The sequence below is a fragment of the Chamaea fasciata genome, unplaced genomic scaffold, assembly GCF_029207755.1.
Source record: "Chamaea fasciata isolate MVZ Bird 193981 ecotype frontalis unplaced genomic scaffold, bChaFas1.0.hap1 SCAF_7, whole genome shotgun sequence".
Taxonomy (NCBI): domain Eukaryota; kingdom Metazoa; phylum Chordata; class Aves; order Passeriformes; family Sylviidae; genus Chamaea; species Chamaea fasciata.
This window is the reverse complement of record NW_027094092.1, coordinates 61762153-61787080: the sequence shown is the minus strand read 5'-3', so window position 1 is coordinate 61787080 and position 24928 is coordinate 61762153. Positions and strand designations below refer to the sequence as shown.

At 48.7% G+C, this 24928-nt stretch overlaps 1 protein-coding gene across 1 annotated transcript in view; it reads right to left on the bottom strand.

Annotated features, from left to right (window-relative positions):
• Positions 1-24928, bottom strand: part of MDGA2 (MAM domain containing glycosylphosphatidylinositol anchor 2) — a 217856-nt gene that overhangs the window by 103105 nt on the left and 89823 nt on the right. The window contains exons 4-5 of the mRNA XM_066189190.1: positions 18703-18899; positions 14134-14266 (exon numbers count right to left, since the gene is read on the bottom strand). Of these exons, the coding sequence (XP_066045287.1) occupies positions 14134-14266; positions 18703-18899 (330 nt within the window). The remainder of the gene's footprint in view (positions 1-14133; positions 14267-18702; positions 18900-24928) is intronic.

The following is a 24928-nucleotide window of genomic DNA, read 5'->3' as shown; positions in this document are numbered from 1 at the left end:
GTACTTTCCCTTTATTTACACCACAAGTTTCGCTTTCAGCTCCAATCCCCAAAAAAAGGCCAAGAGAAATCCCTGGATTTCTGCTGCCACAGACATGGTAAACTGGATTTAATCCGAAGAATATTAGGAAATTCAGGGAAGCTGTTGAGGTTTTCAGCAAATAGGACTCAGTGGAGCAGCTAAAGGGTCAAACTCCTCCTATGAAGGGAATAGTCACAATATTCCAAATAGAATATCCTCAATATTCCAAATATTCACAAATGAGCCTCTACACTGACATTTCTCTGCTAAAGGAGAAAAGAATGGGGAGCTATAGCCAGGGAATCCTGGAATCCTGGAATGGTTTGGATTGGATCTTAAATCCCACCCATTCCCACCCCTGCCATGGCAGGGACACCTCCCACTGTCCCAGGCTGCTCCAAGCCCAATGTCCAACCTGGCCTTGGGCACTGCCAGGGATCCAGGGGCAGCCACAGCAAATCTGGGAATTCCAGCCCAGCCAGGAATTCCCAATTCCCAATATCCCACCCAAATCTCCCCTTCCCCAGCCTAAAGCCATTCCCTGTGTCCTGTCCCTCCATCCCTTGTCCCCAGTCCCTCTCCAGCTCTCCTGGAGCCCCTTCAGGCCCTGCCAGGGGCTCTGAGCTCTCCCTGGAGCCTCCTCCTCTCCAGGAGAACATTCCCAGCTCTCCCAGCCTGGCTCCAGCCCTTGGATTCCTCTGGAGTCACTCCAACAGCTCCAGGGATCCCAGAGGGGGGCCTGGCCCTGCAGGTGGGGCAGCACAGAAGAGACAGAATTCCACACAGAAAAGAATTCCATACAGAAGACAATTCCACCCAGGAATTCTTTCCTTCCCAAACCACAGGAACACCTCTAAGTGCTCCCAGGAAGTCGCTCCAGTGCAGCTGCAAAGTCTCCCGTCAGTCCAGGGGCACCAACAAGGGCACGATGGCGAATTCCCGGGAGTAACAGGGACAGATCATCCCGGGCTGGGCTGCTCTGGGATGCTGCAGAATCTTTCTCTCCGATATTTTCCAAAAATAGCCATTAGACAAAAATTTTGGATGGTCTGCGTCAAGGAATGGAGCTCAGTTTCCTGTCAGAGTTGATCTCTGCCAGGGCTGATCTGAACCCCTTCATCCCCCAGCCTGGATTGATCCCAGTGGAATCAACCAGCGGAATTAAGGGGTCATGGATTTTGTTAAGTTAGTCCTAGGTTCAGTCCTAGGACTAACTTACTACAATTTAATTCCCTAGTTTGGGAATTTAGGCCTCAGAACCAGCACAATCCCCCCAACACCAAAACTCACAGAGACACGGGAAAGGCTCAGGTATGAAATCCCACAAATTCCCAGAATTCCAAAGACAACCAACCCTGCTCAGTAACCAAGGCAGCTCCTCTCCTCTGCCTCCGGGTCTCTCCTCACACGGATCCTCCCTCGTGTTTTCCATCCCTCTGGCAGCTCCAGGGATAACTTTAATCCAGCCAGGTAAGGTTTGGCTGGCAGGAGATGGGTGACACCAATCGGGATGAGCCTGGAGATGGGAATGGGCACCCAAGTGCCATTTTTAACAATCCACCTGTGCCAACCTCCCACTGATCCCGTTGTTCTGCAAATCCTCTCAGATCCCTGTGCTTGGAGAAATCCGAAACTTGGGCCTAATCCCCTGCCTAAAATGGATTTCTTCTCTATTATTTAGTTTCTTCTCTATTTTATTTAGTTATTTGTCAGCTTTTGGGTTGCGGCACAGCTCTGAACCCTGTAATTCATCACCACAGAGGTCTTAAAAAAATTTAAAAATGGAGTGGGCATTTATAAAGCTGACAGGACGATCCGGAGCAATTCTCACAGTTGATGATTATCCCAAAATATTGTTGGAGGATTATTAAATCTCCTGCTCCAGGGCAGAAATTGGATCTTTTTCTGGCTATCACAGATCTGCCTCTGCGGTCTCGTTCTGCATCCTGCTGGAATGGCTCCTGCTGGCTCCCGGTAGGGATGGGCAAGAGATGGGATCCCAAAGGACAATCCACGTGTTCATCCATCATTTGCATTTCTAGACCACGGAGCAGAACTGAAATCCAACCAGGACACCCAGCATGTGATCTCAGGAAATTCTGGAATGGTTTGAGTTAGAAGGGAGCTTAAAAATCACCCAGTGCCACCCCTGCCATGGCAGGGACACCTCCCACTGTCCCAGGCTGCTCCAAGCCCAATGTCCAACCTGGCCTTGGGCACTGCCAGGGATCCAGGGGCAGCCACAGCTGCTCTGGGAATTCCAGCCCAGCCACGAATTCCCAATATCCCACCCAAATCTCCCCTTTCCCAGCCTAAAGCCATTCCCTGTGTGCTGTCCCTCCATCCCTTGTCCCCAGTCCCTCTCCAGCTCTCCTGGAGCCCCTTCAGGCCCTGCCAGGGGCTCTGAGCTCTCCCTGGAGCTTCTCCTCTCCAGGGGAACATTCCCAGCTCTCCCAGCCTGGCTCCAGAGGGGCTCCAGCCCTTGGAGCTGCTCCATGGATTCCGCTGGATCACTCCAGCAGCTCCATGTCCTGTTCCCCAGGGCTGGAGCAGCTCTGCAGGTGAGGTCTCACCTGAGCAGGGCAGATCAGAATTCCCACCTTTCCTGCTGCCCACACTGAGGGATCAGCCCAGGGCTCTGTGGGACTCTGGGGTGGCCAAGTCCAGCTCTCCTTCACCAACATTCCCAAGTTTTTCTTCCAGGGCTTATCTCAATCTCTTCATCCCCCAGCCTGGATTGTTCCCAGTGGAATTAACGAATGGAAATAAGGAGTGATGAATTTTATTAAGGCAGTCCTAGGTTTTGCCCTAGTTTGGGAATTTAAGCCTCAGAGCCAGCACAATCCCCCAACACCAAAACTCACGGAGACACGGGAGAGGCTCAGGTATGAAATTCCACAAATTCCCAGAATTCCAACGCAACCAAACCATCCCTGCTGGAAGGAGCCAGGACTAAACGGGATCTGTTACCACTCTCAAAGCCACTCCCCAAGCCAAGGTCTGTCCTAAATGACTTCCAGGATTAACGAGGGAAACACTGGGCCAGGGAGCTTTGGGCAGCAAAGCTTCCCTCAACCCCAACCTCCAGCCGACATTCCAGGTGGAAACCTTCCTTCAACTCCCTTAGGAATAACAAAAACCATTATCAAACAACAGCAAGCTTTGGGAAACATTCCAAAACTTTGCCTGGAGCACGCTTTCCACGTCGAGAGATCCCAGTGGAAGTTGCACGCCACTTGAAAAGAGAAGAAAATTTTCCAGATTAACAGTTCCAGTGTTCTAGAACTGTTCGAATTATAAAAATTTTGGGGTTAGGCAAATAATTAAAAAAAAAATCATCCCATTGTTCCCTTTGACTTACTCCCTCTTTCCCCCCACCTCCTTTTCACCGCATTTAAATTTGCACCCCACAAGAACGACTCCGTGCCCCGAGGGCTCTGCATCCCCCCTGCCCTTTGGACGTCGGGTTTTCCGAGCCCCGATCCCACATTTGGGAGTCAGGCTGGGCTTGGCAGGGCACCAGGAGAGCGGCAGAGCCCCCGGGAGCTCCTCCCCTGGCAGAACAAGGCCCTACTGATCCCAGGGGACCCGCCCCGCTCCCATTCACGCCGCAGCTGCAGCCTTGGGAAAGGGGCTCCCATTCACCGGCTTCCGTGTGGGAGCGGGGCCGGGATTCCATCCCGAGCATCCCGGGATTGCGGAGCTGCCTGGGAAGCACAAAAGTGCTCTTGGAATTACGGCGGGTCACTTCTCCCCCGGGCACTGCCGGGGATTCAAACTGGGAATTTAAATTGGGAATTGCATCCTTTTTTGGCGGTCTCGCGTTAAAGGGGAGTCCGGTACCGGTGGCAGACGGATGGAGATTGATTAGGGAATTAATAATTAATGGATCTGACATAGCCCAGTCCTCACGAGGTGCTAAACCAGCAGGAAACGCACCCTGGTTGTGATTAATGGCTGGGGCAAGGCTTCCTCAGACTCAGCACAAACCAAGCACTCCTTAAGTCATTGTTAACACCCTCAATTAGACCAGGCTCATTAAGGCCAAGCACTTGGACCAGAGGAGCTGTGGCTGCTCCAGCCTTGGAATGTTCCAGGCTGGATGGGGTTTGGAGCAACCTGATCCAGTGGAATGGGGGATAATCCTAAACCAGCAGAAAACACACCCTGGTCTTGATCAATGACTGGGGCAAGACTTTCTCAGACTCAGTGCAAACCTAATTAGATCAGGCTTAATTAGACCAGGCTGCCAAGAACTTTGGACCACAGAAGCTGTGGCTGCTCCATCCTTGGAATGCTCCAGGCTGGATGGGATTTGGAGCAACCTGATCCAGTGGAATGGGATAATCCTAAACCAGCAGGAGACACACCCTGGTCATGATTAATGGCTGGGGCAAGACTTTCTCAGACTCAGCACAAACCAAGAACTCCTTTAAGTCATTGTTAACACTCTTAATTAGACAAGGCTAATTAAAGTTTGGAGCAACCTGATCCAGTGGGATGGGATTATCCTAAACCAGCAGGAAACACACCCTTGTCTGGATCAATGATTGGGGCAAGACTTCCTCAGACTCAGCACAAACCAAATTACACCAGGCTTAATTAGACCAGGCTAATTATGGCCAAGCACTTGGACCTGAGGAGCTGTGGCTGCTCCATCCTTGGAATGTTCCATGTTGGATGGGGATTGGAGCAACCTGATCCAGTGGGATGGGATAATCCTAAACCAGCAGGAAACACACCCTGGTCTTGATCAATGACTGGGGCAAGACTTTCTCAGACTCAGCGCAAACCAAATCAGACCAGGCTTAATTAGACCAGGCTGCCAAGCACTTGGATCAGAGAAGTTTTGGCTGTTCCATCCTTGGAACGTTCCAGGCTGGATGGGGTTTGGAGCAACCTGGGAGAGTGGAAGTTGCTCCTGCCCTGCAGGGAGTGGAATGGGATAATCCTTAAGCTCCCATCCCACCCAAACCATTCTGGGGCTTCATTCAAGGATCTGATGAAGATGTTGAGGGAATTTGAAAGGGGTGGAATCTCTGCTGCTGCCTGGGGTGGGAAGCTGAGGCTGGAACGGCGCCAGGAAGAAAATCCATCCGTCATTCCCGGAGCAGCCGGAAAAAAATCCGCCGCCAACGTGTCATAATTACGGGTGAGACAAATCGGGGCGTTTAGGCGGGATGTATGGAATTGAGGAAATGTCACAACTGGCTTTAGGGATTACTGGAAACGCCGAAGAAAACCCAATAATTTAATAGCAATATCAAAGCGCAGGCAGCAAGTCATGTCCTTGACAAGGCTCTCGGCTGTGATGAATAGAAATGAAAGGACATTATTTCCTCCGGTTCGGGGGCATTATTTGAAAGGCAGAACCGAAGAAATAGAACGTAATTGAATTATATATATATTTTTTTAATATATCCATTGCTGTGTGTGCATCCATTTCATTTACGGCCAGCGTTGCTCGCAGGAACACAAAGCCAATATTCCTAACGAGACACACGGTGCACGGTCCCTTTTCCGGGCAGGGAGAAAGGGTTTGAGCTCCCTGCCAGTATTCCTGTAAATATTTACCCAGGAAAGTTCAAACAAGAGAGGATCGGAATTCCCAGATTTGGAGTCGGAATCAGAAAATCCAGGAACGGGATTGGGAAGGAGATTAAATCCCATTCAGTGTCATCACGGCAGGGACACCTCCCACTGTCCCAGGCTGCTCCAGCCTGGCCTTGGACACTTCCAGGGAGGCAGGGGCAGCCACAGCTGCTCTGGGAATTCCAGTCCAGCCAGGAATTCCTTCCATAAATCCAACCTAAATCTCCCCTCCTTCAGTTCCCTTCCCCATAATTTTTAAATTTTTTTTTTTACTGTTATTTTACAGGGCAAAAATAAACTTTTTATTGCCCACCCTGCAATAGGGCAGCTCCTTTCTCGTCATCGCCAGGCCTTCAAAAAACCCCAATTACCCCTAAAAAAAAAAATAAACCCAGAGAAAAATAAAGGAGAAGAATCCTAAAACTGAACAAGAAATGAAAATCTCTTTCATTTTTTTTTATGTTTATCCTCTGCAGATAAACATAAACAGCGAGATCCCAGTGGAAGTTGAACAGAGGAGAAAATTCTCCAGATAAACAGTTCTAGAGTCCTAGAACAGTTTTAGTTCTAAAAAAATTTGGGTTTAGGTAAATAAAACATATTTATCTTACATCTCATTAGGTTGTTTTTTTTTTTTTTTTAAGCTTACTCTCTCTTTTCTCCCAACTCCTTTTCGCTGCCTTTAAATTCCCAGCACTTCCAGGTCAAGAAGAAATAAAGAGAAGCTTCTCAAATCCCAAATCTTCCAGGTTTGTGTCTTTTTTTTTTTTTTTTCTTGACTTGATGCATGGAATAACTGAGGTAAAATATTCCCAGAGCAGCTTTGGGCATTGCAAGCGCTTTAGGATCGTCCTGGAATGGTTCCTTGTGGAATGCTTTGGGTTGGAAGAGACCTCAGAGAAGATTAAATCCCAACCTCTCCTGTCACAGGCGGGATTTAGGGCTTTCCCCGGCACAGCAGCAATTTCCAGCTGGTAAAATTTGTTTTGGGACAAAGGAGTGGCTCCCTCCACCCAGGGCAGGTGACCCTTGATGGCCAGAGCCACCCTTGTCTGTGTCCCCAAACCTCCCACTGGGGTCCCTGAGCAGCCACTGCTCCTGTCAGGGATAAAAAATAAAAACAAAATCCTATTTTTCAGTCTGCCCCGAGCCTGTCCCTGAAATAAAGAGGCTTAAAGTCGAGGCAAGAGCAAGATCATTTTTTGTCTGGGCTTGGGAAATTCTACTTTTCCATTTGAAAACAGAAAATTCTGAGGTTCAGGGGGCAGAGAGGGGAGTTGCAGGATGGAAACAGAGGGTGGAATTGTCAGAGAATTGTAAATTGGAATCTCCGGAGTGGGAAAGATCCACGAGGATCATCCCAACCCCTGTCCCCGCCCAGACCCTCCAGCAATCCCACCCTGGGCATTCCTGTGGGTGTCCAAAGGCTCCTGGAGCTCTGGCAGCCTCGGGGCCGTGCCCATTCCCTGGGGAGTTTTCCAGGGCTTATTCCACCCTCTGGGGGAAGAACCTTTCCCTAAAATCCCAAACTACAAATAAATATGACTATTGATCACATTGATGAAGGTTTTTCAGCTGAGCTCAGTGTTTTGATATTCCCATATATCCACACAAGCCAAGCCAGGTATCCTTATCCCATTCCCTCCTCTCCTTTCCATCCCCAACACCATTTTTACCCCAACTCCTCCAACTTTTCCACAATCCCTCTGCTTTTCGAGCCGCGGGGCTCTGATGACTCCCATCCTTATTCCTCCTTTTTCCCTGGGTGCTTTTCCCCTCCCTTTTCCAGCACTTTGATGCCCCCGTGGGCTCGTGCTGCTGTTCACGCACAGAAGTGCCATTGAGGATTCCAGAGGGAGGGAGGGAGGCGGATCTCGGCTTTTCAAGGCACTTCCTCGCTGCTCCCGGCTCCCCACACTGGAGGGATTCATCCCATGGCGATTTCATCCAGCGGCTCTGAGGGCAACGGGATCCTCCCTTCGGCACCTTAAACCCATCCTGGGATTGTCCCTTCCCTGCTAAATTTAGATCCACACAGTGATGCCTTAATTTTTAGGCTCTGTATTTTCATGTTCTGTGGTGCCCAGGGGCGCAGCTCTGAGCTCACAGTCAGTGTCACTCAGCTCTGCACACAGCAGGGACACAAAACAAATCCTTCTCCTGCTGCACACCAAGGACAGCTGGGACAAGTGTTCAGGCCCAAAGGCACAAACAAGGGTGGGCTGGAGGGAGAGAACAAGAAGGATGGGACTGCATCACCTGCAGCTGGGATTGGACAATTCAACCCCAATGTGCAAATGGACCAGAACTTGGAAAAGTGTGAGACCTGGTGACTGTTTGTCCATTTTGTGACCATTTTGTGTCCATTTTGTGTCCATTTTGTGTCCATTTTGTGACCATTTTGTGTCCATTTTGTGACCATTTTGTGTCCATTTTGTGTCCATTTTGTGTCCATTTTGGGTCCATTTTGTGACCATTTTGTGTCTATTTTGTGACCATTTTGTGACCATTTTGTGTCCATTTTGTGTCCATTTTGTGTCCATTTTGTGTCCATTTTGTGTCCATTTTGTGACCATTTTGTGACCATTTTGTGTCCATTTTGTGTCCACCTTGGGTGTATCCCTGTCCAGGCTCTTGTCCTGCCCAAGGTGTGTCCTTAAAGGCCTTTCAATAAATCTCTCCTTTATTCTCCAGCTCTGTCCAGTCTCTGTTCCAGCTCAGCCTTCCCAAGGCATCAGTGGGATCAAACCCAAAGCCAGGCCTACCAAAGCTGAGGTCGTGGATCCCAGAGCCCCCAGGGCACAATTCCCACTTGCCAAAAATAGAAGGGATGAGCTGTTCCTCAATTCCCCGAGTGCCTAAACAGCTCCAGACACCTCAGCCCGGCCCTGCTGCAACAACAACAACGGCCGAATTAGCAGATTAGGGATGACTGGCTAATGAGGAGCTGCCAGGGAGGGACCCTCAGGCTCCTGGAGGACACGGTCTGGGCAGGAACAAACATCAGCAATGTGCTCAGGAAAAGGGAGCTGGGATCCAGGGATGAATAAAAAAAAAAAGGAATTTGTTGGGGATGCAGGGAAGCCGCTGTGGTCATACTTGGTGTTTGTGGGGCTGGGAATGTGGAGGGATCTTCATCCCCTCAGGACTGAGCTTCTCCAGGGAGATCAGCAGGAGCTGGGGACGCTGGGGATGATGTGACCACCTCCAGGGAATAAAGGAAATGTTCTTTATGCAGTCATGGAATTGTTAGGATTGGAAAACACCCCTGAGACATCGAGTCCAACCATTCCCAGCCCCGCCAAGGCCACTCTGACCGTGTCCCCAAAGTGTCACATCCACAGGGATTTAAATCCCTCCAGGAATGGGCGCTCCACCCCTGCCCTGGGCTGTTGTGCCAGGGCTGGACAACCCTTTCCATGAAGGAATTTTTCCAGTATCCAACCTGAGGCTCCACGGGTGACACTTGAGGCCATTTCCTCTGATCCTGGAGGTTTTTACATGGAAAATGGGAGCCCGACCCCCCCGGCTGTCCCCTCCTGGCAGGGACTTGTGCAGAGCCACCAGGTCCCCCCTGAGCCTCCTTTGCTCCAGGCTCAGCCCCTTGCCCAGCTCCCTCAGGAATTCTCCAGCCCCTTCCCAGCTCCCTCAGCCTCTCCTGAGACAAGACACCCACTTTCCAACATGGAAAATCCTGCTGCAAAGGGCAAGAGGAGAATTCCTCATTCCATGCCAGGACCAGATGCCCTGTCAGACTTGCAGGGAGTCAAAACCAGCCAGGAAAACGGGATTACGGGGGCAAGGTTCAGACTTACAACAGGACTGGGGGATCCCTTGGGATCCCCTGAGATTTCTATTCATCCCAAGGGATTAAATTTAATCTTAATTTTCTATTATTCCTTTTTGCTAAAGAATTATCCTGGAAAAGCTGTGGCTGCTCCTGTATCCCCGGCAGTGACCAAGGCCAGGTTGGACATTGGGGTTGGAGAATCCTGGGACAGTGGGAGGTGTCCCTGCCATGGCAGGGGTGGGATGGGATGGGATTTAAGGTCCTTCCATCCCAAACCATTCTGGGATTCCATAAAATCCTCCTGCAGTCAGCTCAGAGCACGCTCAGCATTTCCCGTCCCTTTCGTGCACATCCCAATCTTCTCCTCCCCCCCCCCCCCCCCCCCCCCAGGAATGCCAGGAAATGTAAGGAGAAATATTTTTTTCCACCTTCCACAATTCCCTTTGTCTGACTGACGGGAAACAAAGCGAGTTTATCATGACAGACCTCGGCTCAGTCGAGGGATTAAAAGTGAATTAAGCCTTTTTTAATTTGTCTCCCAGCACATGCCCCAGACAGAGCAGCAGCCTCAGCTGTGATCTCAATGAGCTGTGGCAGGCAGCTGAAAAAATCACGGATTGAAAGACTCATCCTGCACGGGAGAGAAAAAAAAAAAAAAAGTTCCTGGGCTGGTTTATTTCGCCCCCGGGAGCTGCGAAAACTCAGTCCTAATTTATGGATTAAGGATCACCTGCACTAAACTGGCGGCTAATGGACGGGGCAATATGATCTCCAGATGAATCAATGCCACCCGAGCTGCTTTGTGGGGCGAGATAAAAGCCCGATTTGCTCTCCCTCAATCACATTGCAAGGACTGTTCCAAGGAGCCCAGAATTCCAGTGGTTTTCTGGGTAAATATCCCGCTTTTTGCTTTTTTTTTTTTTTTTTTTTTCCCCCTCCTCTGGCATTTTGAAACAATGAGCTTCTCTTGAAAGGCTCCATTCAGGTTATTCTTAGCCCGGAGCGTTCCATTCAGCGGGAGCCGGGGCTGAAAAATTCCCATTTTTTAGTGCCTCCCGTGGAAACTGGCGACACCATCAGCTGTCAGTAACTCCTCTGTGACACTCAGCAGAGCCGGGCTTGGAGCAGCACGTCCAGGGATTTCCACACCAGGAGGGAATTTTGTTGCTGCTCAGAGAAAACCTCAGCCAAGGTAAAGGCGGGGAGAGAATCAGGGAATCGTGGAATGGTTTGGGATGGACGGGGCCTTAAATCCCATCCCATCCCAGCCCTGCCATGGGGCTGCTTCCCTTCATATTTTTTATCTACTGAGGTGAGAAATTCGGAGATTATTTGGTGCCCTCAGACACAGAATCAATCCCAACCAGCGCCTCTGCCTTCTGCTTTTAATGTTTGGTTTTAAATATTGTCCACAATTCCTCTGACACTCAGCAGAGCCGGGCTTGGAGCAGCAGATCCAGGGATTTCCACACCAGGAGGGATTTTGTTGCTGCTCAGTGAAACCTCATCAAGGCACCGTCCAGGTAAAGGTGGAAATAGAATCAGGGAATCGTGGAATGGTTTGGGAAGGATGGGGCGTAAAATCCCATCCCATTCCAGCCCTTCCATGGAGTTGTTTCCCCTCACATTTCTGATCTACTGGGATGAGAAATTCGGAGATTATTTGGTGCCCTCAGACACAGAATCAATCCCCACCAGCGCCTCTGCCTTCTGCTTTAAATGATTGGTTTTAATTATTGTCACCTTGGGCTTTGGTGGCACCTCTGGGACGGCCTCAGCTGCTCCATTCCCAGGTTTTGGGGCGGGTTTTGTGTTTTAAACCAGCCTGTGCTGGGACAAAGGAACTTTTTTGCCTGGAAAATGAGGGCACGGCTTTGGATGAGGAGGATGAGGATCCAGGGGAGCACGGAGCAGGTGGAGGGAGGGGATTGTCCCCCTCTGCTCTGTCCTTGGGAGACTCCACCTGGGAAATTCCAGCTCTGGAATTCTCAGGACAAGAAAGCTGTGGAGCTGCTGGAGTGATCCAGAGGAATCCAGGGAGCTGCTCCAAAGGCTGGGAGAGCTGGGAATGTTCCCCTGGAGAGGAGAAGCTCCAGGGAGAGCTCCGAGCCCCTGGCAGGGCCTGAAGGGGCTCCAGGAGAGCTGGAGAGGGACTGGGAACAAGGGATGGAGGGACAGGACACAGGGAATGGCTTTGAGCTGGAAAGGGGAGATTTGGGTGGGATATTGGGAATTGGGAATTCCTGGCTGGGCAGGAATTCCCAGATTTGCTGTGGCTGCCCCTGGATCTCAGGCAGTGTCCAAGGCCAGGTTGGACATTGGGCTTGGAGCAGCCTGGGACAGTGGGAGGTGTCCCTGCCATGAGAGAGGTGGCACTGGGTGGGATTTAAGATCCAATCCAAACCATTCCAGGATTCCATCAAATGCAGAACAGCCAAATTCCCACATTCTGATCCCACAGAGTGGGAATTAAACGCACTCAGAACCACAACATATACAATAAATCCAGGATAACTTCCCAACTCTCAGACATTTCTGGCTCTCCATCCCATCCCATCCCATCCCATCCCATCCCATCCCATCCCATCCCATCCCATCCCATCCCATCCCATCCCATCCCATCCCATCCCATCCCTCCAGCTTCCGATTAAAACCCGTGGACAGGACAGGGCTGAAACAGCCTCAGCTCCAGGCTCTGATTTTCATTACTTTGGATTTATCCTGGATTCCTCCGGATTTACAGTTCCTCTTATTTCTCCGGAGTTGCACCGAGTGAAGTTCAACCTTCTGTGAGGTGAAGTTTTATTAAATGAGCCAAGTTTGGGTTTAGAGTCACGCCCCCACCTCACTCCCTGTCCTTAATGAGCTCCTGCATTAATCCCTTTTCACGCCTAACCCTGCCCTTGTTTCCTCGCGGAAAAGTGGGAATCCTTGTGATTTTCCAGCCTTGTTTACTTGGGAGATTACCCCGGAAAAGACAATTTTCTCCCCAAACAACCACGGCATGCGTAAGGTGGGAATAACTCCTTCTTTTGGCACAGCTGCCCCAGGATTGCCCGTCCTGGGCTCAGGAGGTGAGAGTTTGATGTTCCCCGAGTGCTGGAAACATCAATTTGTTTGAAGACGAGGCTCAACACGAGCTGAGACTGGGCTGGCTCCAACAGGAAAGTAATTCCAAGTTAAAAACTGGGAGAGGGATCAATTCCCACCCTCTGTGGTTGTGGATGAGGGTCAGGAGCTGCTCCCAAATCCCAAGGACGCCTCCCACGGAAAAGCTTCTCCCGCCATGAAACCAGAGCTGCTCATGAGGGACAAACCTCACTCCAGGATGTTTGTTTGGTTTTTTTTCCCCCTGGAAAAATTGATGGGAGTGAAAATTAAGGCCTTCCGAGTCATTTTCCCAGATATTTTCAGAGCAGATCTTAATTCCTGCTTTTAAGGGTTGCGGACAGCACGGCTCTGCGTCCAATCAGCAATTCCAAAACAAAAAAGCTGGAGGCAAATCCTTGGGATAAAGCCCTGAATGATGGGAAATATGGAAGTGCAAATAAAACTCCTCGCTGCTCCCAGCCACGCTCCGCATTTTAATTTTGTCTTCATTTCCTCCCTGATTTCAGGGCCTCAGACACAAATTGTCAAGGCCTCACCTGCCCTAATCTAACCTGAGGTCTCCAAATGTTCCAACACTTCCTGTGGAATTGTTTCCCAAGGCACATTCCCCTGAAGTTCCTGATTAGTCGGAAATCCAAGCTCAGATCTTCGCCCTCTGGCTCAGAAAGGATTCCAGACACGTCCTGTGCTTATCCTGGACACGGGAGAGGTAAAATCTGGGATTTCCATCCTCCCCCAGAATTCCTGAGTGCGTTTCTTGGGATTGACTCCTGGTGTTACACAACTGATCCAAAATGGATGAGCCCCCCCCCAAAAAACAGAACAAATTCCTGAGAAATTCCACAAAACAGAAGCAACTTTTCCAGGGATTCTGCCCGAGGGCTCAGAGATCTTCCCGCAAAAAGGGATTTCAACACAACCCCTTGGATATTTCCATTTGGAACCATTAAATCCGAAAGGAAACGTTTAGGTCAGGATCAATGAGGGAATTGATGTTTGGATCGATGCAAGGAGAGGTCAAATCAATCCCTGAGATCAATGCCAGAGGAGGAGAAGGTTGGGTTTTTCCCATGAAATATTTTGTGGAAAAAAAAAAATTCTTACGTTTCGAACAGCACGGGGAAGACAAGGAACTACTGGAGGGATTCCAGAGGTCATGGAGCTGCTCCATGGAGCCCCTCTGCCCTGGAGCCAGGCTGGGAGAGCTGGGAATGTTCCCCTGGAGAGGAGAAGGCTCCAGGGAGAGCTCAGAGCCACTGGCAGGGCCTGAAGGGGCTCCAGGAGAGCAGGAGAGGGACTGGGGACAAGGAATGGAGGGACAGGACACTGGGAATGGCTTCCCACTGCCAGAGGGCAGGGATGGATGGGGGATTGGGAATTGGGAATTCCTGGCTGGGCTGGAATTCCCAGATTTGCTGTGGCTGCCCCTGGATCCCTGGCAGTGCCCAAGGCCAGGTTGGACACTGGCGCTTGGATCACCCTGAGATAACGGAATTTGTCCCTGCCCATGGCTGGAATGAGATGGACTTCCAGGTTCTTCCCAACCCAAACCATTCCAAGATTCCCTGAAGGAGCCCCAAACAGCGGAGCTGAGGGCGAGAGGTGCAGCTGGAGCTGACCTGTTTTGTTGGAGAGGCGGAAGGACACCATTTTATCCGGGATGCTGCAGACATTCCGCACCGAGGCGATGCAGCTGTAGTTGGCGTAGTCCTGAGGTCGCAGGTTCTTCAGCTTCAGGATCTTTGTTTCTCCCTGGAAAAAGGAGGAGGGAAAACGTTAGGAAGGGACAGAGGCAGAGGGAAAAATGGAATTTGAGGTTTGGATCTGGGATTTCCATCCTCCTCCAGCATTCCCAAGTGGGTTTCTTGGGATCAACCCCCTGACGTGATATCCACAAGACGCAACCGACTGATCCAGAAGGGATGAGCCCAAAAGGGATCCAGAAAGCTGATCCCCAAAAATAAAAAAATATTAAATCCACAAGAATTTCCACAAAATGGAAAAAACTTTCCCAGGGATTCTATGTAAACTCTTCATGATCTTCCCGCAAAGGATTTCCAACGGGAATATCAACACTGGAAAGCCAGAGGGAAAATTGGTTTGGTGGAGTCCTTCAAGTTGCAAATTCTTTAGGATAATCTATTTGAGGTGCAATTTCCATGAAGAAAAAAATCCCAAGGTACAAAATTCCTCTTGTTTTCCATTAAAAACAAGCAGCTACTGGATTCTATTTTTAGCCAGGGAACAGGGAGATGAACAGGACATGGAATGTGGAATTCCTTCAAGTGTGGGCAGCAGAAAACTGGGAAATGGGAAATGTGGGATTCCCCCTGCAAAGTTCCAAAAGAAAAACGTGGAAAATGTTCATTTTCCGGTGTCCCAATAAATCCAAACAGTTTTAATATTGGCACAGCCTTAGGAAAACATGGATTTTTTTTTTTTTTAACAATATCACGTGGATAAACTGCCCAGGAATATCTAGGAAAAATATGGAAGTTGGAGAAAACGAATGTGCAAAACTGGGAGAAACATAAATCCAGATAGAAAAATACAGCTGAGCAGGGAAGAAAAGAAACAGTCCTTGAAATCTTGGAGAGACTTTGGGAATATTGGGATTTAAATGGCTTGTATGGACAGCTAACCCCATGGAAATTATGGGATTAAAATGGAGTCCATTGCAAGGCCAAGCCTTGGAAAAACTGCCCCTAAAAAACAAATTCCTGCAATTCCCTCTGGAATAGGGAAGGGTCTGGGAAAGGCACAGCCTTAGGGACACATGGACGTGGATAAACTGCCCAGGAATGTCTAGGAAAAATATGGAAATTCGAGAAAAGGAATGCACAGAACTGGGGAAAAAAAAATAAATCCATCAAAAAGATACAGCTGAAGAAAAGAAACAGCCCTTGAAATCTTGGAGAGATTTTGGGAATATTGGGATTTTAATGGTTTCTATGGACAACCAGTCCCATGGAAATGATGGGATTAAAGTTAAGCTTTGGAAAAGCTGCTCCTAAGAATCAAATCCCTGCTTTAGGAGGTTTTTCTGGAATAGGGAAGGGCCCCAATCCAGGCTGCCCAAGGCACTGAGTTCTGGAAGCACGGAGCAGCTTCATCCCAGTAATTCCCTCCTTAGCTCCAGGCTGAACTTGGGCTGAACTCCCAATGGAATTCTGGATCCTGTCCCCAGCTCGCCGAGATTTATAAAAATGTATATATTTTCCTCGTCGGTTGGGATAATTAGTCTAATTATGTCTAATTGCATAATTATCGTAAATACAGCAAATTTAATCTCGTGCTCAGGCTGAGCAATTCCAATGAGTGACGAGGAGGATGAGAACTCTCAGGGGGAAAAAAAAGAATCTCCATCGAGATTTGGGATTTGGGAAGTTCATTTTCCCAATATTTTTGTGGATGAGGATGGGCGGGTTTGCTCCGTTTCTCTCCCCGCGGAATGTGGAATAAGTGGTTGATGTTTCCTGACTGACTGGAAAAATCTGATCGTATTCGAGGAATTTGTCTGGATTTGCCCAGTTTTCCAAGTGTCTTCTGTGATTTGATTGCTGGTTGGATTTTGGGATCATCCCAAAATATGGGCTAAAAGGGGAAATAGGGGGAATTCTGCTCCTCTGCCCTGCTCAGGTGAGGCCCCACCTGCAGAGCTGCTCCAGCCCTGGGGACAGAGCATGGTCTGGAGCTGCTGGAGTGATCCAGGGGAATCCATGGGGCTGCTCCAAGGGCTGGAAGAGCTGGGAATGTTCTTCTGGAGAAGCAAAAGAGCCAGGGAGAGCTCAGAGCCCCTGGCAGGGCCTAAAGGGGCTCCAGGAGAGCTGGAGAGGGACTGGGGACAAGGGATGGAGGGACAGGACGGGAGATTGGGAATTGGGAATTCCTGGCTGGGCTGGAATTCCCAGATTTGCTGTGGCTGCCCCTGGATCCCTGGCAGTGCCCAAGGCCAGGTTGGATTGAGGTTGGATCAGCCTGGGACAGTGGGAGTTGTCCCTGAGTTGGAATGGGATGAGCATTCCAGGATTTTGTGATCACCAGAACAATAAAACCATCAGAAATAACAATCGACCTCTTTTTATGGGTAAAAAAAACCCCAAACAAACCAAAACTGAGAAACTTTGTTTCCCTTTCCATTCCATTTCACTTCCAGATTAAAATCCACCTTCAGAGCCCTCAACCAAAAAACAATTCTCTCTCGAAATCCCCAAGCCTTGATCCTCTGAAGCCAAATCCCCTCCGTCCCTCTTCCCATCAGCTCTCCCTCTTTGCATCCCTGCCATCAAACAAACTAATTAAGCAGAAGATGTTGATGGCTCTTGAACCTTTAATTACATCTTTTCCTCTCATAAACACAGAGCAGATCTTGCCTGCACGGATCCAGGCCACGCTAATTCCAGCTGCCCTCCAATAACCGGAGAAAGGTTATGGATAAGAATGGAATATCACCAGGACGATCTGATTTATTCATTAATTAAACCCACGCCGAGATTTTAGGAAGGGTGATCTTAATAACCTAAGAAAAACCCACCCCAAACTAATTTCGTGCGACACACTTTAGTAGATGAATCCTTAGATTTTTAGGGAAGGCAATCCTCAGCATTTCCATAGTGAAATATAAAGCAAAAAAAAAAAAAAATCCACTTTCCCTTTTTAATTAAAACATTTCCAGACTCCAGTTTACGCTCGAGTCCGAGCAAAGCCCCAGATTTGCTAAACTGGGTCCGTTCATGTTAAATTAAAAATAATCTCATTACACTCAGGACACCAATAACTCGGCTCTGTGATTTAATTCCCGTCTCCGCGACGTTACGGGCTCCACATTTCTCCAGGAAACACAGAGCTGTTGGAGCAATATAAAGCTGTCAAGTACAATAAAAAAGCCACAAATGAAGGTGGCCTCAAATCATTAAGCGAAAATTATTTATGAAAGTCGCAGTTGCTTTCTGCTCCCAACACCGAATTACCAGGCAGTTTTCACCTCTGCCTTTCCTTTTCATTCCTTGGGTTTTTCCAAACCAACTTTCTCCTTTTTTTTTTCCCCCCCTTCCTTTTTATTTTTTTGTTTCCCAAACACCATCCCACACTTTTGGCCACAGACAATGGGATTTGCCACCTATTTTTATCATCTCTCGGTGCAAAGGTGCACATGATAAATTAATCTCAGCTTATCCAGCAGAGCCTGGATTCCTTCGGGGCTGGGAATGGGAGCAGGAAGACTTCAGAAAAGGTTTTATTTCCTTTTATGCCACCTCATTTTGAAGTGGAGGAATTGTGAAAGGAAACCTTTTATTTAAAGATAAAAGAGGCAGGAAAAAGAAAAAAACAAACTGTAAAAACCAAGATGGGGAGTTCCCAAAGAATCTGGAATCATGGAATTTTTAAGGTTGGAAAAGCCCTCCGAGATCATCGACTCCAACCCATCAACCACCACCATGTTCTCCATTAATCCGTGTCCTCATGGTTCTTGAACACTTCCAGGGATGGAGACTCCACCCCTCTCCTGGGCAGCCTGTACCTCTTCCATAAAGAAATTTTTCCGAAAAATTTAATCTACATGAAGAGATTTTAAGGCTGCAATTTAGGCTGAGTGCGGAATCACCGAGTCGGATCGGGAAGGATGCAGAAACAGGAATCAAATCAGAAGTTTGGGGCTTGCGGAATCCAATAAAAATCACTTTTAGGGGCCTCTTGTAGATATCACTCCCTCATAATTTATTAATTCATATTTTAACAGAAATTTAAATACATTTTATGTCAGGAAACCTAATAAACAACACCCAGAGCCTGGACCTCTTCCCTAAAGAAACTTTTCCTAAAAATTTAAACTACATGAAGAGATTTGAGGCTGTAATCTGGGCTGAGTGCGGAGTTGCTGAGCCGGATCGGGAAGGATGATGAAACGAGAATCGAATCAGAAGTTGGGGCTTGCAGGATCCAATAAAAATCCATTTAAAGGGCCTCCTGCAGATATCACTCCCTCATCATTTATTCATTTCTATTTTTACAAAAAATTCAAATACATTTTCTGTCAGAAAACCCATTAAACAACACCCAGCAGCGTTCGGGCGGGGCTCACCACCTGGAGGCCGCCCCTAAAACCCATCCCCGCAAACCCAGCGGGGCAGATCCCGTTACAAAGCCTGGAGATGGGGAAAAAAAAATTCCCGACTTTCAGGCCTCACCTGGGTAAAGAAGGGCTCGTAGATCTCCACGCCCTTGTCGGAGCCCTGCAGCAGCACCTCCTGGCCGCGGCGCCAGCTGTAGCGCACGGGCGGGTTGGAGTTGGCCACGCACCTGAGGAACACGGTCTTCTCATAATAAAACTGCTCCTTGGCTTCCCCGATGCTCTGGTGGACCGTGACTATGGGATCGTCCAAATCTGGGAAAAAAACAAGCAGGAAAAACCGAGTTTAAGCCAGGTTTTAGTCAACCCAGAGACGGCGCGGCGCTGGGAGTTTCCTGCAGCGCCTCGTAACTAGCCAAGGGTAAAACAGAGACAAAACGGCTCACAAAAGCCTCAAATTTTAGGAATTTTGCCGCAAAAGTCAGGTTTAGGATTTATTTCCTTCTCCCCCAACTGAGCCTCCTTCAAAACTCACGTTTTTAGGTGGAACAACACAGGCAATCTCCCGCTAATGTCAATCATATTTCTATTATAGTGCGATGATTACCGCGGTTTTGTCTGGTTCGCAGCTTTACTCCTTGTTTCTTCTAACTCTTTCCCACAAAATTATAAAGCTTTGGCAATAAATAGACAGCCTGATTTGCATCCAAATGGCAGGATCCAGGAGTCCGTGGATCATGTGCGCGCAGCTGTTTGCTTTTAAAGCTGCAATTTAAGGCAGCAATTTAATGCAGATTCCCTGCTTTTAGTTACAGGCATTTAACTTCCAGCAGGTAAATTCATCCCGGGCTTTGGAACACATTTCTCTTGATTAAAATACAGATATGGGATAATTATTCCCACTGCAGCGGCTCCGAGAAAATGAGATGCCCACAACGAGGAATTGGCTTCCACAAGGAATAAAAATGCAATAGCCCTTGGAATGTGAGGATACCAAAGTGATTAATTTGGGCTTGATCCCAGCAGGAGAAAGGAGATTCCTGGTCTGGGGGCTTTTCTGAGATTTGTCTGGAGGGACAATTTGATTGAGGAGGGAAAGAAATGGAACAAGGAGAAACCAGGAAAGCAAAGGATGTTTTTCCTAAGTACTGGTTAAAACCACACAACTCCCAAATGACCACAGCCAGGAATTCCTTCCCAGTTTCCCATCAATCCTGGTTCTCTGGCAGTGGGAGATTATTCCCCTTTCTCCTGTCCCTCCATCCCTGGAAACCAAAGGTTTTGGTGGAAAGAATCTGGAAGTCCATCCCATTCCACTCCTGCCATGGCAGGGACACCTCCCACTGTCCCAGGCTGCTCCAAGCCCCAATGTCCAACCTGGCCTTGGGCACTGCCAGGGATCCAGGGGCAGCCACAGCTGCTCTGGGAATTCCAGCCCAGCCAGGAATTCCCAATTCCCAGTCTCCCATCCATCCCTGGCCTCAGGCAGTGGGAAGCCATTCCCTGTGTGCTGTCCCTCCATCCCTTGTCCCCAGTCCCTCTCCAGCTCTCCTGAAGCCCCTTTAGGTACCCTCAGCTCTCTCTGGATCTTTCTCTTCTCCAGGTGAGCTCCAGAGCAGCTCCATGATCTCCTCTCCAACAATTCCATGCTTTTCTTTTGCCGGAATCCTGGACTCAGCATTCCAGCTGCGCCCTCCAAGCACACAGGAGCACAACATTCCATGTGAAACTCAGCCTTGGCTGCAACCATTCCAGAACCTTCTCAGCACTTGCTTGTTCCTTAAAACCCTTTGGATAGGGGTTAATTATTCCCTTATCCCCAAATTTAACCCTATTTTCACAAAGTCTTTGATATAAGTGAGTAATTATCAAAACGTTGGCTCGTCGGGTTTATTTGAGGCCAAATTTCGGCAAAATGGAGAACGAGGTTCTCAAATCTCCACGTGACCAAAGGGAACCAGTCAAAGGCACCCTCAAATCCCTCTGCAAAAGGTGGAGAATCCCGGAATTGTTGATGTTGGGAAAGCCCCCTGAGATCACCAAATCCGACCATTGACCACCACCAGGTTCACCACAAAACCATGGCCCCAAGAGCCACATCCACAACCGGCTGAACTTTTCCAGCAGTGCTGACTCCACCCCTTCCCTGGGCAGCCTCTTCCAGAGCTTGACAATCCGTGGAATTCTTAAGGGAGAGCTTCATTAATAAAATAAATACATTAGAACATTTGGAAATTCCATGTTGAAAAGCAATTTCCAGAAGAAAAAGAAAAAAAAAAAAAAAAAAGACTAAATCCAAAGACTGAAAATTCATCTAAAGATCAAAAATTCCTCTTTAGCCACTCCAGCTCTATTTGCATAAGAAGAGTGAAGCTGGAGAGTCTCTTGATTAATTAGAAACAAAACCTGTTCCAAAACTCCCAACAATCCCAGCAATAACACCTCATAATGGGGCTCGGGTTTTAAATAAATGTTACCTTCACCCTCCCCTCCGAAACATTTAATTTGCGATCGCAGAAGCAAATTATGGATCTGCTCCTCCAAATTAGGATGGCATTTCCTAATGAGATTTCAGTTTTGTTCGAAAGGTTACTTGAAATCACAGCAGCGCTTGAAAAGGGTTGAGAGTGCTCAGAAATTCTGCCTCCTCCTCGTGAAGGTGGAAGTAAAAAAAGGAGAAAATTAACTCGCTGCGATTTTTAGGGTCAAACAAACACCTGCTCCCGGAGTTTTGATGGAGAGCGGAGCCTTTCCCACATCGATTCCCGGGTTATCCCTGTGAAAGAACATCCCTGGATGGCAAACAAGGAGCCGTGAGCTCCGTCACCGAGTCCAGGGATGCTCTTCCAATCTCTGACCCTCGGATGAAGGGGAATCCTTGGATAAAAGACCCAAGAGGTCCAAATCTGGGCTCAGTTTAATTTTAATGAAGTTGCTCAAGACAAGGCACAGAAAATCCCTTAAAACCTGGAACAGGACTGAAACCACCTCCTTCCCTGGCTGCAAGAGCAGGAGAGCTGTTTCCAGGGAAAAATTCCTTCTCTTCCAACCCATATCCCTGTGAGATAAATTTCGGAGCGCCTTGTCCAGCTCCGGACATGGATAAATTGGGACAATGCAGGGGAGGCCACCGAGGTGCCTGGACGCCACCCAGATCCTGAGGGAGCTGGGTTGGGCCAATCTGGAGATGGTTGGATGAAGGGAAAATTCAGTTTCTGCCTTCAAACGCCAACCAGGGACTCCTGGTGAAGAAGACTAAGGAGAAGCTGGGAGGAAGAGCAGATGGAATTTCTGCCTTCAGCTTCCTACCAGGAAGATCTGGAGAAGATGGAAATCTCTTCATGGAGGTGCAGAGGAAAGGACCATGAGGTCCACGCTGCACTAAGAGAAATTTCTCCTGGATATAAGGAAAACAAATTCCCTGTGTGATCGGACAAGTGTCCAGAGGGGCCGTGGGACATCCAAAGACATCCAAAGCTTGACTGGACACATTCCTGAGGAATCTGACCTTGAAGGTGGCCATGGTTTGACCAGGGGGTTGGACAAGAGGTCATTTTAGATGACTGATTCCAAATTATTCCATGATTTTCTGATGTCATCACCTGCTTGTCCAATTTGCTCTCTTGGAACAGGCCCGTGCTAGATCATGGAAACATGGAATGTTTTGGGATGGAAGGGATCTTAAATCCCATCCCACCCCTGCCATGGCAGGGACACCTCCTACTGTCCCAGGCTGCTCCAACCCCAATATCCAACCTGGCCTTGGACACTGCCGGGGATCCAGGGGCAGCCACAGCAAATCTGGGAATTCCAGCCCAGACAGGAATTCCCAATTCCCAATATCCCACCCAAATCTCCCCTTTTCCAATTTGAAGCCATTCCCTGTGTCCTGTCCCTCCATCCCTTGTCCCCAGTCCCTCTCCATCTCATCCCTTCCACGCAATCACTGAACCATGGCAAGGGATGGATTTTGATAGGAACATTGGGAAAGCTCGCAGGAATCCAAGTTGGGAATGGAACTGCAGCAAAGCCTCTGCCAAAGCGTTTCATAATGGTCAATTAATGGAAAATTCCCACTGCAGAACCTGATGGATTTTTTTTTTTTTCCAACAGCAGTGCTGGAAAGATCCCGACAGCTGCAGCAAAGCGGAAAGCAGGAGCACCACCAGGAGAGGAAAGAACGCTCCCAATTCTTGGGAGATTCCCCTGAACATTCCTGATGTTTGGCACAAATGTGTGACCGGGTGGTTACATAAGGCTGGGCTTTGCTTGGGCTGTGTGAGAGCTGGAAAAGAGAAAAAGCAGGAAAAAATAACAAGGGATTCTGCAGGGAAACTCCAAAATTCCCCGCCTTTAGCCAGGTTGTGTAAAGCCACCTGATCCCAGTGCTCATGGAAGTTCTCCAGGATTCTGGCTTCAGTTCTGATTGAATTGGCATTAATTGATATTCTATTGCCTAAACAGATTTTAAAAACCTCCAAAGTTTCCAGAGAAGCCTCTGGATCCCTGGCAGTGCCCAAGGCCAGGTTGGACATTGGGCTTGGAGCAGCCTGGGACAGTGGGAGGTGTCCCTGCCATGGCAGGAGTGGGATGGGGTGGGATTTAAGGTCCCTTTCCATCCCAAACCATTCCAGTTCAATAATTTCAAACACCACACACACACACACAAAAAAAAAAAAAAAAAAAAAGAAAAGAAAAACAAAAACAAAACAAAACAAACGAACAAACAAAAACCTATAAAGATTTAACATTGGGAAGCTCAACAAGATGAATCTCTTCACTGTTTTACAGGAAAGGGAAAAAAAATCCCAAAATTTTCTTTTTGGGGTTGATGAAATTATGAAGAGCCAGCAGATTAATCACTCTTTAAATCACACTGAAGTCATGGGTGCCGCTGAGTGGGTAAAGTCGCTTAATCAACCCGGAAATAATTATGGGAAATTGTTTCCCACAGAGGTTTGTGCCACCATCAGGTTCAATTTCTCACTCTTTAATCTCTGAATTGAACCAAACACTCCCTAAATCCCAGGTGGGCCGGGCATGGTAAACACCGGATTGGAAGAATTCCCCTCACACATCCCTAAGCTCTCAAACAAACGGAAAAGCTCAGCCTAAGCTGATCAGAACGGGCCTAATCCAAATTCCCTGGGAACTGGTGGTGGAGTGGAGGTGCACCGAGTGTCAAAATCCTCCCTGTGCAGAATTCCAAAGGCTTGGAGCTGTCTGGAAGTGGGGAACACGGATCATCATCTGTGGGAAATGGGTTTGTAGGGAATTCCCAAAGCCGGGCAGAAGGCTCACACAGGCTGGTGTGAGACGAGAAATGCCGACTGAGAAATGCCACGGGATGGGACAGACGTTGCCGAGAGAGAAATGGAACTGGGAACAGGTTTGAAAGGATGGCTTTGCAAATGAGACTGGACACTTTGGAGAAAGAGAACCGTGAAAGGGGCACTGTACCCACCAGGGGTGATTCCAGATGATTGGCTCTGGGGCATTAACAGCACGGTGTGGCAAAAGCTGATGGGCCAAGAAATGCTCCTAATGGATTGTACATAGGAAATGGATTGGGTTCTGGCACCTGCACTGTCTCACCCTCCACATGAGGCTGAACATGGAATGAAAGTTTTTAAAACACCTCTCAGTTGCCCCATCTCTGGGTCAAAAGAAGTCTAATCCGACAATCATCCCCCCACAGCCCCGACCTGAGCGCCGGGAGAGTCACACCAATGCCAACAGCTCGGCACGAGCCGGGCTGGATTTGCTGGATCATCTCCTCCCAGCTGCTGGGCCTGCACAGTTTGCTGATTTCATTTGTTAATTAGCTGCCTTTGTCTTCAGACGCTGGGAGCAGGCGGGACAGGAATAAAACACATCTGGGAAAGGGACGGGAACGGCTCCATCCCGGCGGGCGGAGCGGAGACGGCGGTGACGCATCGCTGAGCTGGAGCTGCTCGGCTCCTGAGCTATCCTGAAATGTGAAACTCCCGAGTTTTCCAAGCTGCTTTCCCTCCTTGACCCAAGGTTTTAAAAATGGAACCCTTGAGGCTGGAAAAGAATTCGGGATTGTCGAGTCCCAGCTGTGTCTGATCCCCAGCCCAGAGTGCTGAGTACCAAGGCCACCACTGCAGTGTGTCCCCAAGGGTCACATCCACAGGGATTTAAATCCCTCCAGGCATGGGGACTCCACCCCCTACCTGTGCCAGGCCTGGACAGGCCTTTTAGGGGGAGAAATTTTCCCAAATATCCAATCTAAACCTCACAGAATCCCTGAGGTTGGACAAGAGCTCCAAGGTCACCGAGTCCCAGCTGTGCCCGATGCCCACCCTGTCCCCAGCCCAGAG